The 18,189-nt window shown below is 48.0% G+C and overlaps 1 protein-coding gene across 1 annotated transcript in view; it reads right to left on the bottom strand.

Moving 5' to 3' along the window:
- Positions 1–18,189, bottom strand: part of SLC2A9 (solute carrier family 2 member 9) — a 262,289-nt gene that overhangs the window by 240,371 nt on the left and 3,729 nt on the right. Inside the window, 1 exon segment of the mRNA XM_064286323.1 lies at positions 12,635–12,733. Coding sequence (XP_064142393.1) covers positions 12,635–12,733 — 99 coding nt within the window.

The following is an 18,189-nucleotide window of genomic DNA, read 5'->3' as shown; positions in this document are numbered from 1 at the left end:
TTATGGGGCAGTTCTACTTTGTCCTTTAGGGTTGCCATGAGTCGAAATAGGCTTGACAACAACAGGCTTTTTTTTTTTGGTCCCTGTGACTGTGACCTAATCTGGAAATATAACCTTTGCAGACGCAATCAGCATAAGATGAGGTCATATTGGATTAGTTGTTGTTCTGTGCCACTGGGTCTATTCCGACTCACAGCGACCTTATAGGACAGAGTAGAACTGCCTCATAGGGTTTCCATGGAGTGGCTGGTGGATTCAAATTGCTGACCTTTTTTGGTTAGCAGCTGAGCTCTTAACCACTATGCCACCAGGCTCCATATTGGATTAGGGTGGGTGCTAAATCCCATGACTGTTGCTGTTGTTGTTGTTAGGTGCCGTTGAGTCGGTTCCGGCTCACAGCGACCCTATGCACAACAGAATGAAACACTGCCTGGTCCTGCGCCATCCTTACAATCATTGTTATGCTTGAGCTCATTGTTGCAGCCACTGTGTCAATCCACCTCGCTGAGGGTCTTCCTCCTTTCCACTGACCCTGTATTTTGCCAAGCATGGTGTCCTTCTCCAGGGACTGATCCCTTCTGACAACATGTCTAAAGTATGTAAGACACAGTCTTGCCATCCTTGCTTCTAAGGAGCATTCTGGTTGTACTTCTTCCAAGACAGATTTGTTCATTTATCTGGCAGTTCATGGTATATTCAATATTCTTCGCCAACACCACAATTCAAAGGCGTCCATTCTTCCTTGGTCTTCCTTATTCATTGTCCAGCTTTCACATGCATATGACGCGATTGAAAATACCATGGCTTGGGTCAGGCGCATCTTAGTCTTCAAGGTGACATCCCAGCTTTTCAACACTTTAAATAGGTCCTTTGCAGCTGATTTACCCAATGCAATCTGTCATTTGATTTCTTGACTGCTGCTTCCATGGCTGTTGATTATGGAACTAAGTAAAATTAAATCCTTGACAAATTCACTATTTTCTCTGTTTATCCTGATGTTGCTTATGGGTCGAGTTGCAAGGATTTTTGTTTTCTTTATGTTGAGGTGCAATCCATTCTGAAGGCTGTGGTCTTTGATCTTCATTAGTAAGTGCTTCAAGTCCTCTTCACTTTCAGCAAGCAAGGTTGTGTCATCTGCATAATGCAGGTTGTTAATGAGTCTTCCTCCAATCCTGATGCCCCGTTCTTCTTCATCAAGTCCAGCTTCTTGGATTATTTGCTCAGCATACAAATTGAATAGGTATGGTGAAAGGATATAACCCTGATGCACACCCTTCCTGACTTTAAACCATTCAGTATCCCCTCGTTCTGTCCCAACAACTGCCTTTTGATCTATGTACCGGTTCCTCATGAGCACAATTAAGTGTTCTGGAATTCCCATTCTTTGCAATGTTATCCATAATTTCTCATGATCTACACAGTCGAATGCCTTTGCATAGTCAATAAAACACAAGTAAACATCCTTCTGGTATTCTCTGCTTTCAGCCAGGATCCATCTGACATCAGCAATAATATCCCTGGTTCCACGTCCTCTTCTGAATCCAGCCTTAATTTCTGGCAGTTCCCTGTCGATATACTGCTGCAGCCGTTTCTGAATGATCGTCAGCAATATTTTGCTTGCATGTGTTATTAATGATATTGTTCTATAATTTCTGCATTCGGTTGGACCACCTTTTTTGGGAATAGGCATAAATATGGATCTCTTCCAGTCAGATAGCCAGGAAGCTGTCTTCCATATTTCTTGGCATAGATGAGTGAGCACCTCCCGCGCTGCATCCATTTGTTGAAACATCTCAACTGCTATTCCGTCAATTCCTGGAGCCTTGTTTTTCGCCAGTGCCTTCAGAGCAGCTTGGACTTCTTCCTTCAGTACCATCGGTTCCTGATCATACGCCACCTCTTGAAATGGTTGAACATTGACTAATTCTTTTTGGTATAATGACTCTGTGTATTCCTTCCATCTTCTTTTGATGCTTCCTGCATCATTTAATATTTTCCCTATAGAAATCTTCACTATTGCAACTCGAGGCTTGAATTTTTTCTTCAGTTCTTTCAGGTTGAGAAATGCCGAGCATGTTCTTCCCTTTTGATTTTCTATCTCCGGCACTTTGCATATATCATCATAATACTTTACTTTGTCTTCTCGAGCCACCCTTTGAAATCTTCTGTTCAGTTCTTTTACTTCATCATTTCTTCCTTTTGCTTTAGCTGCTCAACATTTGTGAGCAAGTTTCAGAGTCTCCTCTGACATCCATCTTGGTCTTTTCTTTCTTTCCTGTCTTTTTAACGACCTCTCGCTTTCTTCATGTATGATGTCCTTGATGTCATTCCACAACTCGTCCGGTCTTCGGTCACTAGTGTTCAATGAGTCAGATCTATTCCTGAGATGGTCTCTAAATTCAGGTGGGATGTACTCAAGGTCATATTTTGGCTCTCGTGGACTTGCTCTGATTTTCTTCAGTTTCAGCTTGAACTTGCATATGAGCAATTGATGGTCTGTTCCACAGTCGGCCCCTGGCCTCATTCTGACTGATGATATTGAGCCTTTCCACCGTCTCTTTCCACAGATGTGGTCAATTTGATTCCTGTGTGTTCCATCTGGCAAGATCCACATGTATAGTTGCCATTTGTGTTGGTGAAAGAAGGTATTTGCAATGAAGAAGTCGTTGGTCTTGCAAAATTCTATCATTCGATCTCTGGCATTGTTTCAGTCAGTCCCATGACTGATATCCTTTAATGAAGAGGCAAGTCAAATGGAGGGAGAAGGCCTACTGTTACCTCTGGTGGGCAGCACCCCTGCCCCCAGTGTCTGCATCTCCTGCATTCCTAGAGTGCCTTTCTCTTTTCTGAGAGACAAGTGTTGCTGTTGCTGTTAGGTGCCTCCAAGTCAGTTGAGACTCATAGACACCCTATGTTTAATAGAACAAAACACTCCTCGGTCCTGCTCCATTCTCACAATAGTATATTTGAGCCCATTGTTGCAGGCACTATGTCAATCCGTCTCATTGAGGGTCTTCCTCTTTTTCACTGACCTACTACTTTACCAAGCATGACGTCCTTCTCCAGGGACTGATCCCTCCTGATAACACGTCCAAAGTACATGAGATGAAGTCTTGCCATCCTTGCTTCTAAGGAGCATGCTGGCTGTAGTTTTTCCAACATAGATTTGTTCATTCTTCTGGAAGTTGATGGTATACTCAATATTCTTCACCAACACCATAACTCAAAGGCATCAATTCTTCTTTGGCCTTCCTTATTCATTGTCCAGCTTTCGCATGCTTATGATGTGACTGAAGATACCATGGCTTGGGTCAGGTGCACCTTAGTCCTCAAAGTGACATCTTTGCTTTTCAACACTTTGAAGAGGTCTTTTGCAGCAGAACAGCCCGATGAAGCACATCGTTTGATTTCTTGACTGCTGCTTCCACGGGTGTCGATTGTGGACCCAAGTAAAATAAAATCCTTGACAACTTCAATATTTTCTCCCTTTATCATGATGCTTATTGTTCCAGTTGTGATGATTTTTGTTTTCTTTATGTTGAAGTGTAATCAGTACTGAAGGCTGTAGTCTTTGGTCTTCCTAAATAAGTGCCTTCAAGTCTTCTTCACTTTCAATAAGCAAGGTTGTGTCCTCTGGATAGTGCAGGTTGTTAATGAAGTCTTCCTCCAGTCCTGATACCCCGTTTTTCATATAGTCCAGCTTCTCAGATTATTTGCTCAGCATACAGATTGAATAAGTGTGATGAAAGGATACAACTCTGATGCACACCTTTCCTGATTTTAAACCATGCAGTATCCCCTTGTTCTGTTCAAATGGCTGCCTCTTGGCCTATGTACAGGTTCTGCATGAACACAATTAAGTGTTTTAGAATTCCCATTCTTCACAACGTTATCCATAATTCATTATGATCCACACAGTCAAATGCCTTTGCATAGTCAATAAAACACAGGTAAACATCTGTCTGGTGCTCTCTACTTTCAGCCAAGATTCATCTGATGTCAATAATGATATCCCTCATTACATGTCCTCTTCTGAATCCCGCTTGAATTTCTGGCAGTTCACTGTCAACGTAATGCTGCAACCATTTTTGAATTATCTTTAGCATGATTTTACTTGTGTGTGATATTAATGACATTGTTTAATAATTTCCACATCCTGTTGGATCACATTTCTTTGGAATGGGCACAAATAACGATCTTTTCTAGTTGGTTGGCCAAGTAGTTGTCTTCCAAATTTCTTGGCATAGACAAGTGAGTGCTTTCAGCATCACATACGTTTGTTGAAACATTTCAATTGATTTTTTTGCCAATGCCTTCAGTGTAGCTTAGAGTTCTTCCTTCAATACCATCAGTTTTTGAGTATATGCTACCTCCTGAAATGGTTGAATGTAAACCAATTTTTTTTTTTTTTTTTTTTGGCGAAGTGACTCTGTGTATCCCTTCCATCTTTTTTGATAATGCCTGCATCATTCAATTTAGAATTCTTCACTATTGCAACTCGAGGCTTGAATTTTTTCTTCAGTTCTTTCAGCTTGATAAATGCTAAGCGTGTTCTTTTCTTTTGGTTTTCTAACTCTAGTTCTTTACACATTTCATTATAATACTTTACTTTGTCTTTTTGAGCCACACTTTGAAATCTTCTGTTCAGCTCTTTTTCTTCATTATTTCTTCTTTTCGCTTTAGCTACTCTACATTGAAGAGTCTCTTCTAACATCCATTTTGATCTTTTTTTCCTCTCTGTATTTTTAATGACCTTTTGCTTTCTTCATGTATGATTTCCTTGTTGTCATCCACATCTCCTCTGGTCTTTGGTCATTAGTGTTTAATGCATCAAATCTATTCTTGGGATGGTCTCTAAATTCAGGTGGGATATATGCAAGGTCTTACTTTGGCTCTCTGATTTTCTTCTGCTTCACCTTAAACTTACATATGAGCAATTGATTTTCTGTCCCACAGTTGGACTCTGACCTTGTTCTGACTGACGATATTGAGTTTTTCCATCGTTTCTTTCCACAGATGTAGTTGATTTGATCCTTGAGTATTCTGTCTGGCAAGGTCCATGTGTACAGTCACAGTTTATGTTGCTAAAAAAAAAAAGGTATTTCCAGTGACTAAGTCATTGGTCTCGCAAAATCCTATCATGCAATCTCCCATGTTGTTTCTATCACCAAGGCCATATTTTCCATCTACTGATCCTTCTTTTTCCAACTTTCCCATTCCAATCATCAGTAATTATCAATACATCTTGATCACATGTTTGATCAATTTCAAACTTCATAAATTGGTAAAAATCTTCCATTTCTTCATCTTTGGCATAGTGGCTGATGTATAAATTTGAATAATAGGTGTATTAACTGGTCTTCCATGTAGCCATATGGATATTATCCTATCACTGATAGTGTTGTATTTCAGGATAGATCTTGAAATGTTCTTTATGGTTAGGAATGTGATGCCATTCCTCTTCGATTTTTCATTCTTGGCATAGTAGGCCATATGATTGTCTGATTCAAAATGGCCATACCAGCTGACTAATGCCTAGGCTATTGATGTTATGCAGTCCATTTCATTTTTGATGACTTCCAATTTTCCTAGATTCATACTTTGTACATTCCATGTTCTGATTATTAATGGATGTTTACAGCTGTTTCTTCTCATTTTGAGTCATACCACAATAGCAAATGAAGGTCCTGAAAGCTTGACTCCATCCACATCATTAAGGCCGACTCTACTTGAGGAGGCAGCTCTTCCTTAGTTGTATTTTGAGCACTTTTCAATGTGAGGGGCTCATCTTCTGGCACTATACCAGGCAACCTTCTGCCGCTTTTCAGTTTTTTCAAAAGTAGATCACCAGGTTCTATTTCCCAGTCTGTCTTAATCTACAAGCTCCACTGAAACCTGTCCACCATGGGTGATCCTGCTAGTGTTTGAAATACCAGTGGCATAGCTTCTAGCATATCAGCAACGCACAAGTCACCACAGTATGACAAATTGACAGACAAGAGGCCGGAGTTCCAGGTAAAGTCTAACTGCTATATCCCAGCCAGTGGCCAGCTCAGGTCCTTCTTGCCTGGGTTAAATCCCATTCCCAGGGGTCACAGCTCTGTTCCTAGTCTTCCTGATCCTGGGGCTGCCTCTCTTACCTATCCCTATGCCCACAGCAAATGAATTCAGAGTGATTGCTGGACACCAGCTGAACACTTCCAATGCCGCAGCTCCTTTAATTCTCACTGCCACTCTACCAGGAGGCTGTGATTTCTGCTCTGTGAATGTGGGAGCTGAAACTCAGAGAGAGCCAGGCTCTTGCCCATGGCCCCTGGAATCTACATGGTGGGGCTCTGTCTTAGGCTGGGAGCAAAACCAGTGAAGCCAAACCAAAACCAAACCAAGAAACCCATTGCTGTGGAGTCGATTCTGACTCATAGCGACCCTATAAGACAGAGTAGAACTCCTCCATAGGGTTTCCAAGGAACGGCTGGTACATTCCAACTGCCTGTCCTTTTGTTAGCAGCCAAACACTTAACCACTGTGCCACCAGAGCTCTGCGTATCTATAGAGAGAGATTTATTCCAAGGAAGTGGCTCATGTGATTGTGGAAGCTGACAAGTCCCAAATCTTTGAGTCAGCCAGCAGGCTGGAGGCTTCTCCTGACTCACATGGCGGTAGGGGCTGACAAGCCCCAGACTGGTAGGTCAGGTGGTAGCCTGCTGGCTCATGTCCCAAGAACTGGAGGTCAGATGATGACGAGTCAGATGCAGGATCGAGAGAGAGATAGCTTTGCCAGAACATCCATATATACTGGAGGTGGGCCACACTCAGGAGGAAACTCCCCTTCCAACTGATTGGCTGCTCATATCAGATCACAAAAGGGAAGATGATTACATAATGACTGCCAAACCACTGAGAATCATGGCCTAGCTACGTTGACACATAACATTAGCCATCACAGACTGGGATTCCCAGGCAGGGTGGCCTGGCTCTGGCTTGAGGTGGCTGCAGCCCTGGGAAGACCTCCCAGGATGAGCCCTGGCTTAGCCCTCATCTCGTGCTCACAGACTGAGTACTACTAGATCTGTGCTCGGGTTCTGGCATCAGGACCCTTGTCCAGCTGCCCCTGGCCCCCTCTCCAGCCTCCTCCCCCACCATCCCTGGAACCCTACCACCCAGCCACCAAGTCATCACCATTCCCAGGTGCCCCGAGCTCTCCCACAAGTCCCAGTGGGGACCCTCTGACCTCCCCAGGTAAAGTCCTTCTGCAGTTCTTTGTTCATAGTTCCACACAGCAGGCCTCTCTCTATCTCATCATTATTTGGAGACATCTGTCACTGCTGCTGGTCTGAGGGCTCCTCGAAGACAGGGACGTGTGTCCTATTCATCTTTCTACCCCCAGCACCCAGCCACATGATGCAAACGAGGCAAACGTACCGTGAGGGCTGCCGAAAGCATTCCTGAATCACCACTTGATGTCAGAGGCTCCGGCTCATGGTGCCCTTCTGCGTAACGGAAGGAAACGTTCCCTGGTCCTGTGCCATCTTCGTGATCATTGGTATGTTCGAGTCCATTGTTCAGCTATTGTGTCATCCCATCTCAGTGAGGGTTTCCCTCATTTTCACTGACCCTCTCCTTTATAAAACATGATATTCTTCTATAGCAATTTATGTTTTCTGATGACATGTCCAAAGTAAGGGAGCCAAAGTCTCGCCATCCTCCCTTCTAAGGAATGTTCTGGTTGTATTTCTTCTCAGACTGATTTGTTCGTTCTTCTGGCAGTCCACAGTGTATCTGACACCATTGTGGTGTTGGCGAAGGAGGAAGGTAGCGTGCTGAACTCTAGGTGGCAAAGGAAAGGAGGAGCCAGGCCAGAACAGCGGGTAGCAGCTGCTCATATGCACGTCCTTTTGGTGAACAGGTGTACAAGCACCTACTTGATTAGGTGCTACAACCCCCGGACAGGGACTGGGCTTCCCACACAAGATGGCTACCATCCTTACCCTCGTGGAGACAAGAAGAGGAAAGAAGAACAGGCAGGATCCCACTGTCCCATTGTACAGACAAGAAAAGAAAGAGGCAGGGAAAAGTGATCCTGGGGCTCACCTGGCAAAGGGCCTGCGAGGTCCCTGTCCATGCAGGAGGCGCAGGTAGAGTGAAAAGAGAGCCACTCTGCCCCTTGTACCAGGTGTCCTTAAGCAGGTAACTCACCGCCCCAAGGCTCAGGTTCCTTACCGTGAAGTGAGAGGATTGAGACAGATCATTTCTAAGGCATCTCTGACCCTAATGCTTTTATTCTATGATTCTTTGGTGCTCAGTGGGGGGAGGGGGGGGGCAGGGGGCATGAGCAGACCCGGGAGCCCCCAAAGCATTAAAGCTCTGTGCTGCATGGCTTTGCCAGCTGATGTCTCTACCTTGGGCATCGGGCTCCTCACCTGTGACTTGCAATGGTCCCCAGTCACCTTTTGAGCACTAATAATTCTTTGGCCTTAAGGGTTTAGCCCAGTTCGACCCTGGTGGGAATGTCCCCTAGGGTTATGCTGATGTTGGGTGATATCTAGAAAGTCCAGATGCTGTTGGGGAGGGGCATGTTGTGCCTCCCTTTCTTCTTCCACCCCATCTGCTCTTTCCTCATTACCCTCTGGGGTTCCCTGAATAATGGGCCCCCAAAGATGTCCAGCACTGTCCATCAGTTTCTCGTACTGTGGTAGACTGCATGTTGCTGTGATACTGGAAGCTATGCCACTGGTATTTCAAATGCCAGCAGGGTCACCCATGGTGGACAGGTTTCGGTGGAGCTTCCAGACTAGGACAGACCAGGAAGAAAGGCCTGGTGATCTATGTCTAAAAATCAGCCAATGAACCCTTATGGACAGCAACAGAATATTGTCTGAAATAGTGCCAGAAAATGAGCCCCCTTGGTTGGAAGGCACTCAAAATACAGAGAGGCCACAACAACAGACTCAGGAATATCAACGATGGTGAAGATGGTACGGGACCAACAGTGTTTTGTTCTGCTGTACATGGGGTCGCCATGAGTCGGGGCCAACTTGACGGCAACTCACAACAACAAAGATGTCTGTGTCCCAATCTCGGGAACCTGTGAATATATTGCCTCACATGGCAAAAGAGACTTTGGAGATGTGACTAAGTTAAGTGTATTGAGATGGGGAAATATGCTGGATTACCTGAATGGGCCCAATGTAATCACAACTGTTCTTAAAAGAGGGAGGCAGGAGGGGCAGAGATAAGAAAGATGTGATCATGGAAGTAGACAGACAGAGAGAGAAGACTTTACCTAAAACACTGGTAATAACCAAGAGCCCCGGCCCTGGTGGCAGATTGCCCAGGGCCTACCTGACTCCCCACTCATTGCACGGTTGTGAGCAAGTTAGGTAAGCTTACATGCCTTGGTTTCCTTATCTGTAAAATGGGGATAATAAAATACATACCTCATAGTGTCGTCATGAAGATGCAATGAGCTAGTGCATGGAACGTGGTTGAAAGACGAACCAAAAAACCCACTGTCATCGAGTAAGTTCCAACTCACACCAAGCCTATAGGACAGTAGAACTGCCCCATAGGGTTTCCAAGGCTGTAATCTTTACAGAAGCAGACTGCCATGTCTTTCTCTCATGGAGTAGCTGGTGGGTTCAAACTGCCAACCTTTCGAGTGCTTAGCCACTGTGCCACCAGAGCTCCTTTGGAGGAAGGGGTGGCACCTAATACATACTCTTTCCATGTATTCGTTGTCATATTTATTGTTAATATTAAGGAAGGAAAGACCACATTGGACCTGAGTAGGTCTTCAGAAATCCTCCTCTCCTGAAATGGAAGGATGGCAGGTTACATACTCTCCACTCAGCTCATCACTGTCTCTCTCATTAAAAACCTTCCTTCTTCCAAGCTCTGACCCTTCCTGTCCTACCCAGTGATACCCAAATTGTCTTTGTAATAGACAGTGAGTTGTATCACCCACACCTCATGAACCTTCAATGGCTCCCCAGTGTTTATAGACTAAAATTTCCCCTCCTCAGCCTAAGATTTAATTCCTTTCCTCTGACTCCACCCTGCATTTTCACTTCTTCCTCCATTCAATCTCCCTATGTCCCCTGACCACCATCCATCTGGCAGTTTGTCATACTGTGGCTTGCATGTTGCTGTGATGCTGGAAGCTATGCCACTGGTATATCAAATACCAGCAGGGTCACCCATGGTGGACAGGTTTCAGCAGAGTTTCCAGACTGAGAAAGACTAGGAAGAGAGGCCTGGCAATCTACTTCCAAAAATTAGCCAATCAAAACCTTATGGATTGTAACAAAATATTGTCCAGTATAGTGCTGGAACATAAGCCCCCACATTGGAAGGCACTTGAAATAGCAGCAGCAACCATGGACTTGAACGTACCAATGATTGTGAAGATGGTTTGGGACCAGGCAACGTTTCGTTCTGTTGTACATGGGATCACCATGAGTCAGAGCTGACTTGACAGCAACTAACAATACCAGCACATCACACTTGTACTAACTGTTCCCAACAAGCCACCATTTTGGCATCACCAGGCTTTTGGGTATGCTGAACCTCCCTGTCCCTCCCTATCCCACCTATGGAAATCCTAGCCATCCTTTGTGGCTCGGCCCAAATGCCACCTCCTCCAGGTTGCCATCTCTGATTCCCAGTGATGGACATGTGGTAGGAATTCAATAAATATTTGTTGAATGAAATGACAGAAATGCTCATTCCTCATCTTTCTATAGTTCATTGGTTGAAACTGTATGATTCCACCCACAATTCTACTCCAGGTTCAAGTTGTACACGTCTCTTTACTCCACAAGACGTGAGTGCAAACATTCTCCACCCTCTCTGGTGGGTGCTGAACTTCCAAGAGGAAGCAAGGTTCCCAAGTTGCAGTCCTCTTTAAAAGACGATATGGACAAGGCAGATCCCCATCATGGGATGATATTAGGATGTCAAAATCAAAGACCACTGATGCTGCAAGAGTCTGTTAAAACCACCTAGGTCCCTCGTTTTCAAACTATTTTTAGCATTGGAACTAATTTTTCAAATAAATTTACCTGGAAACTCTGAAATGCAAAAGAGTCAAAAGAATAAAATTAGAGCTCTCTTGGCATAAATGCAGTCTAGACCCTAAGGCACTTCTGCAAATTCCTAAGGCTCCTGGGAACCCTTGGAGATCCCCTGGTCTAGCCTCCCCCTTCATTTTGCTCACAGTGATGCTAGACCCCAAAGCAAGGAAAAGCCTGAAGAGCGCCCAGGCAATGTCTGCAGTCTGGCCCCCACCTGCCCTTTAGCTCCGGGTCCCCCCAGCACATCCTGTGTTCCAACCCCATCCAGCTGCCTGCATCTCCCCAAATGTGCCATTCACCTCAGGCCTCCATGCCCTTGCTCAGGCTGCTCCCTCCACCTGGAACACAATGCGTTACTGATTGCTCAGCCTTCAGGACTCAGCTCAGGAGACACCTCCACCAGGAAGTCTCCCCTTGCATACCGCCATCTCACATAACCCCAAGGGTGGAGGTAGGTCAAAGCAGAAGCCACCACCCACCGGAATGGTGTAGCACCTAAACCTAATAGGCTGAGGTGGAGGGGGGACCGAACCTTCACCTGCAAACCAGCAGGCTGGTGCTAAGAGAGGCCAAAGAAGTGCACATAACCTAATTTCAGGCTAGAACAAAAACCAGCAATGAGTCTTACTTACCTGGCAGGTACCTGGGTGGCCTCTGGTTATGACTGAAAGCTATCAACATCAAAAGAGTGAATTAAGAAAATGTACACTTTTCTATAAGGTCCTTGTGTGGCACAAACGGTTTGCACTCATCTACTAACCAAGCAGTTGGCAGTTCAAACCCACCCAGTGCACCGTGGAAGAAAGACCTGGCAATCTGCTTCCATAAAAATTGTGGCCAAGAAAACCCTATAGAGCAGTTCTACCCTGTAATGCATGGGGTCACCATCAGTCAGAATCGACTTGTCAGCAATGGTTTTTTTTTTTTTTTTTTTATAAGGCCTGATGTTGAGTATCCCTGGGGGGTGCAAACAGTTAATATGCTCAGCTGCGAACTGAAAGGTTGGAGGTTCGAGTCTACCCAGAGGCACCTTGGAAGAGAAGCCTGGCAATCTATTTCCAAAAAATTTCAGCCATTGAAAACCCTGTGGAGCACAGTTCTACTCTGACACGCATGAGGTCACCATGAGTCGACACCAAGGGACACACACACACACATTTCCATGCATAAGGCCCCTCAGTGGCTCCTTGATGCTGGTCGAATAGACCCCATGCCCCTTGCTCTGGCATCTGAGGCCTTCAGGCCCTCTGGCCCCGTCTCACCTTCAGACACTCTCCTGGAACACCTACACTCCAGCCACCAGGAACTGCCTACTACCAAGCCAGTGCACGTGGTGCAGCACTTCCTTCGGTACCAGTGCAGGCTCCTCCCTTATCCCCTGCACCTCCTCTTGCCTCCCTGCCTCTCACTCTCTCTGTCCCCAGTGCCTGGCACAGGGCCTGGTACAGATGGGCCTGCAAGACTTGCTAACGGGGATAAGCACCCCCAGCCGGGGGAAGACCGAAGTCGTCCGCGTCGCCGCAGCGCCCTCTGCTGGCGGACCCCGTGGCGCGGGCACTCACCGGCGTGGGGGCGTCCACCACCGACAGGTTGTACCCGTAGAGGAAGGAGGAGCCGAAGGCGCCCACGATCGAGGCCACGATGAGCGAGCAGGACCAGTCCTGGGGGAAGAACGGAGGCACGTCAGAGCCGGCACTCGGGAGCAGAGCCGACGCCACCTGGGCCGCTGCAGAGACGCAGAAGGTGGAGGGAAGCTAATTTAAGGCCGGAGCCGCCGGCCAGGCTCCCGTCCCAGGTCCGCAGCGTGCAGGCTGGCGGCCTACGCAGAACCTTCACCCCCGCGAGCCTCAGTTTACTGTCATTCAGGCGGCTGTGGCGTTGCCTTCGCCATGGGGCTGTGTGAGGATGATGAAATGCCCGCCTAACGCCTTTCGTGGAGCCCTGGGATGGTGCATAGAGTTAATACGCACGGCTGCTAAAAAAAGCTGCTAGCTTGAAGGAAACCCTGGTGCCATAGTGGTTAAGTGCTAAGGCTGCTAACCATAAAGGTTGACAGTTCAAATCCACCAGGTGCTCCTTGGAAACTCTGTGGGGAGTTCTCGTCTGTCAGAATTTACTTGACAGTGGGGGCTAACTCCCAGGCTGGAGGTTCAAGTCCACCTAGAGGTGTCTCAGAAGAAAGGCCTGGCCATCTGCTTCCAGAAAATCTGCCGTTGAAAACCCTGTGGAGCACAATTCTGCTCTAACACAGATGGGGCCGCCAGGAGTGGGGATTCCTCCGCAGGAACTGGTTAAAAGCCTTTGATAGATGCTCTCTGGGTAGCTACGTACTATTTTTTAGCTGAGCTCAGGCAGTTTCTGACCCGGGGGGAGCAAAGCCAGACGTTGCCGGCAACAGCAGCCGGCACTTGTTAAGTTATGCGCAGGCGTTGTTCTAAGCCCTTTCCAGGTATGGTCTCACTGAATCCCCAGAGCGACCCTATTAGATCAGTACCATTTCATCCCGATTTACAGGGAAACACAGGCACAGAGCTGTTTCCTGGTGCGGTCTGGAATTGGCACTGGAGCCCAGGTGTCTGACCCGTGTACACATACACACACGCACAGACATGCCCACATGCACATATTGCATGTTCACATGTGATCTGCATGCACACACATATCCACACATACATGTGCACATGCATCCACGCACATATACATGCACACATGCACACACACGTACACACACGTGTACTGTTCCAGGCTGAGGCATCAAGTGCCCTCCAAGCACTTCAGGACAAGGAGCTACAGGCCAAGAGGTACAGGGCTTGGCTTGCACCTGCCTCAATGTAATCCTGCCCTACAAGGATGGACACAGCCACTGCAGGGCTACAGAACAGGAACATCCGTGCTTCTTGGCAAAGGCTGGTCAGCTGGCAGGGGCCAGAGGCAGGAGCAGCTGGCATCCCTAGCTGGCATCCCTGGCTGGCCAGGGGATGTGGCCACTCACCAGATGGAGTCCCTGGGGGCTCTTGGAAGAAGCTTTGTCTATCATCACTTAACACGAGCCAATGTGGTGTGTCTGTGTGTCTTCTAGGTGCCATGCCCTGACAAAGCTCTGGCACCCAGCAGAGAACAAAACAGGTGAGGTCCACAGTTCAGGAAACTGAACTGGTCAAATGCTGCCTGGAAAGAGAAGTGGGACCCCCCACAGCCAATTCCCTGCTGTGCCCACCTCCTGCGCCTGCTCTGGCATGGGCTCCACCACTCAGCTGTGGAAGCCTCAGCCAATTACTGGACCTTTCTAGACCTCAGCTTGCCCAGCTATAAAACGGGACCTTAACAGTTGTACTCGCTGGATAAGGCTGTTGGGGAGTCAATGCGTTACTGGGTGGGGAGGCTTAGAGGGATGTGTGCACGAAGTGTGAGCTCAGAAGGGTGCTTACTGTGTGTGTTCTCTCTCCACTTCTGGCCCAGCCATAAGGATGGCCGCTGCCCAAATAAACGTGCCAAGATCTCTCTTTACCTTGCCCGTGGTGCCACGTCTGCCAGAAATCCTCCTTTCTAGAGACTCTTTCTTATCTAAGACTAGTTACAAATGTTCCCTCCTTTGAAAATCCTCTGTGAAAACCTACCCCCTTTATGCTTATCTCTTTGATACAACTTTGTCTGACTTCCAGCTCCACCATTTACAACCATGTGGCCTCGAGCCAGTGACTTAGCCACTCTGTGACTCAGTTTACTTGTCTATAAAATGGGCGCAAGAATAGCACCCAGCTCATAGGCTGTTCTGTGAGAGCAAGGTGTTGAAGCAGGTAAAATCCTCCAGAGAACTCCCGCCCTCTGTCACCTCTTTGCTTTAAACTTGTCTTTCTCGTCGCAGCTTAGATGTCATACCTCCTGACCCCCAGGCTGTGTTGGGCATCTTTTCTGGGCCCCCATCACCTTGGAGGACGTAGCCTGTTCCCTTATCTGCCCACCCCTCAGATGGGGAGCTCCTGAAGAGGAGCCCCAGCCAGAGGGTGGAAGGGACAAGTGGGGGCCATCTCCTCCTGCCTCAGTTGCTCTCCCGGGAGCCCCTGCCCAGCATGGCCCACCTGTGCCCACTACCTCTTCACCACCAGGCCCCACAGGCAGAAATGTCCAGCTGACAGAGGTGTTGGCTGCCTGTGCCAATGCCCTGGGGAGGGGAAGAAAAAAGACACTCTGAGCATGTGCCAGCAGGTTTCCCCAAGATGTCATTCCATTTGCACAGCCCCCCTGCAAGTATATATACCTGCAAGTAGGTGCCATTTATCCCAGTAAACTGAGGCTCCACGAGTTGGAGCAGCATGCCCTAAGTGACCCAGATGATGACACAAGTGAGGCCAGGATTCTTACTCAGGCCTCCTGAGTCCATAGCCCACTGCCTTTCAGTGGGAACAGCCCCAGCTGGCTGCTACCCACACCAGGACTACCCATAACCCTCCAGGTCATGAAGAAGCCAGCTTGCTACGTTTTTACCTTTCTTCTCATCCCACTTGGCATCCTGCTCCTCAGGTGTTCCCGTTTGGGCGGCTGTCTCCCTGGGGCCCTGGAGCTGCTGGTGCCAGGAGTGAGCGGAGCAAAGCTCAGCTCCTTGGAGTCCATGCTTTTGTTCCCGTAAGCCTGGCCCTGGTGGCCTGGCTGGCAGCTCAGCTTGCAGCAAGTTGGGGACTCTGGCTCTGCCAGGGCATTTGGGTGCATGAAGAGGCAGAGCCCCAGGGAAGGAGGGCAGGACTGCCTGATCGGGCAATGAGGTGGTTTTTATCAAGTCCGAACAGGATGTGGGGCAGCATTTTTTATCCCTATTCCAGCAACTGACGAGTCCTGAAAGGGAAGCCTGTGCTCTCGGGAATCATGACCCAGGATCTGCATTTCTTCTTTAGCCTCTTTTTATTTTTATTTAACAGGCCAGTGTGCATGGAGGGGGCAACCCTGGTGGCGTAGTGGTTCAGTGCTGCCGCTGCTAACCAAGAGGTCGGCAGTTCAAATCCACCAGGTGCTCCTTAGAAACTCTGTGGGGCAGTTCTACTCTGTCCTATAGGGTCGCTATGAGTCGGCAATTGATTCAACGGCAGTGGGTTTGGTTGTTTTTTTTTTTTTTTTTTGGTGCATGGAGGGGGACGACGGGCGGAAACCCGGGAAAGCCTCCTTAATGACTGGACGGATAAGAAGGTCCCTGACTTAGCAGTACAAGCCCGGGGTTCCAACCCTGACTCCACCCCTTTTTAACGTGGTGACCCCAGACTAGTCATTTAAAAAAAAAAAAAAAAAATTATCTACCCTCTCTAAATTGCCGTTTCCACAACCGCGTAAATGAGGCTGTTGATCCCTGCCCTGATTGTTCTAGAACGTTGTTCTGAGGCTCAGCTATGAACCGCGCAGCCCCAAGCAGCCTGTAGGGAGTGTCCGTGGTCTGTCCCTCAGCTCTAGAACAAATGGGGGCGGGGAGACTGTAGGTTTGCAAGAGAAAGAATTAGCCACCTGGCCCTTGCTCTCTCCCGCTCATCCAGCACATGCTGAGCGAACGCCTACAGAACCACCCACTGCAGCTGAGCCATGGCCGACTCACAGCGACCCCACGTGTGTTAGAGTAGAACTCTGCTCCCCAGGGTTTTCAGTGGCTGGTTTTCGGAAGTAGATCGCCAGGCTTTTCTTCCGAGGTGTTTCTGGCCGACTTGAATCTTCAGGCTTTGGTTAGCAGCCGAGTGCACTGACCATTTGCTTGCCCCACCCAGGGACTCCTGAGCAAATACCTGCTATGTGCTTACTAGGAGAGCACTAAGGAGACTAGTCCCCTCGGCGCAGTCTAGATCACCCCCAGAATTAATTTGCTGCAAGTTCCCCTCCTCCATCACACATCCCAAACATCAGAGAAGCACCTCAGCCATTTGCTCCCAGGTGCAGAGGCTGGGGCAGCAGCAAAGGCGTGCTCGCAAACTGCAGAACGTCTCGGCAGCAAGGGCAGGGCTCAAGTCCACAAAAAAGAGGGGGAGAAGCAACACCTCGGCTTGAATGGAAAGCGCACCAATCATAGTACAAGACATGGTACGTAGCAGAAGTGCTGGGTGTGTGCAATGTCAAATACACATGAACACGTCCTGCCCCACCACGTACAGCTGTGCCAAAGTGGTGGCTAGGAACCAGTGGGGAACCAAACTCCCCCTCCTCCCCATCCCCCCAAAAACTCATTAATTAGGCTATGTGTATATGAACAAGGAGCCCTGGTGGTGCAGTGGTTTAGCACTCAGCTGCTAACAGAAAGGTTGGTGGTTCGAACCCACCAGCTGCTCTGTGGAAGAAAGATGTGGCAGTTGGCTTCCATAAAGATTACAGTCTTGGAAATGCTATGGGGCAGTTCTACTCCGTCCCATAGGGTCGCTATGAGTCAGAATCATCTTGACGGCAATGGGTTTGGTTTTGGGGTTTATGTATTGAACGAGGAGCCCTGGTGGTACAAAGGGTTAAGCACTCGGCTGCTAACTGAAAGTTTGGCAGTTTGAACCTGCCCAGAAGCGCCTCGGGAGAAAGGCCTGGCAACCTGCTTCTGTAAAGACCACAGCAAGAAAACTTTATGGGGCAGCTCTACTCTGCAACACATGCGGTCACTATGTGTCAGAATTGACTTGACAGCAACTGAAAAAACAACACGTACTGAGCAAGTGAATTGTTCCGCAGTAATCATTCTGCATGTTGACCACTCAGGGATACGTCTCGGAGAACTGGCCATCTCTTGACTTCCAGCAAACTGGTCTGCTTCCCGCACTGAGCTGAGTCCTGAGCAGAAATCACGTGTGGAAACACAGGGTGATGGTATGACCCGCCACAGCTGAGGCATTCCCTGGACAAACTGGGAACTTTCTGGAAGAGGCGACTCCTGAGCAGACTCTTAAAGGATGAGTAGTAAGCTCACAGAAAGGATCTTTGGTGGCGCAACAGTTAAGCTCTCGGCTCAAACCCACCAGGAGACAGACCTGGTGATCCGCTCCTGTAAAGATTGCAGCCTAGGAAACCCTGTGGGGCAGTTCTCCTCTGTCACGTGGCGTCACTGTGAGCACACAACAACAAGTTCACGGAGATGAGCATGGATGTGGGAGGGCATTGAGCAAGGCCC

Source organism: Loxodonta africana, chromosome 5 (genome assembly GCF_030014295.1).
Source record: "Loxodonta africana isolate mLoxAfr1 chromosome 5, mLoxAfr1.hap2, whole genome shotgun sequence".
Lineage (NCBI taxonomy): Eukaryota > Metazoa > Chordata > Mammalia > Proboscidea > Elephantidae > Loxodonta > Loxodonta africana.
The sequence above is the reverse complement of the archived record's forward strand: the minus strand, read 5'-3'. Positions and strand labels throughout refer to the sequence as shown.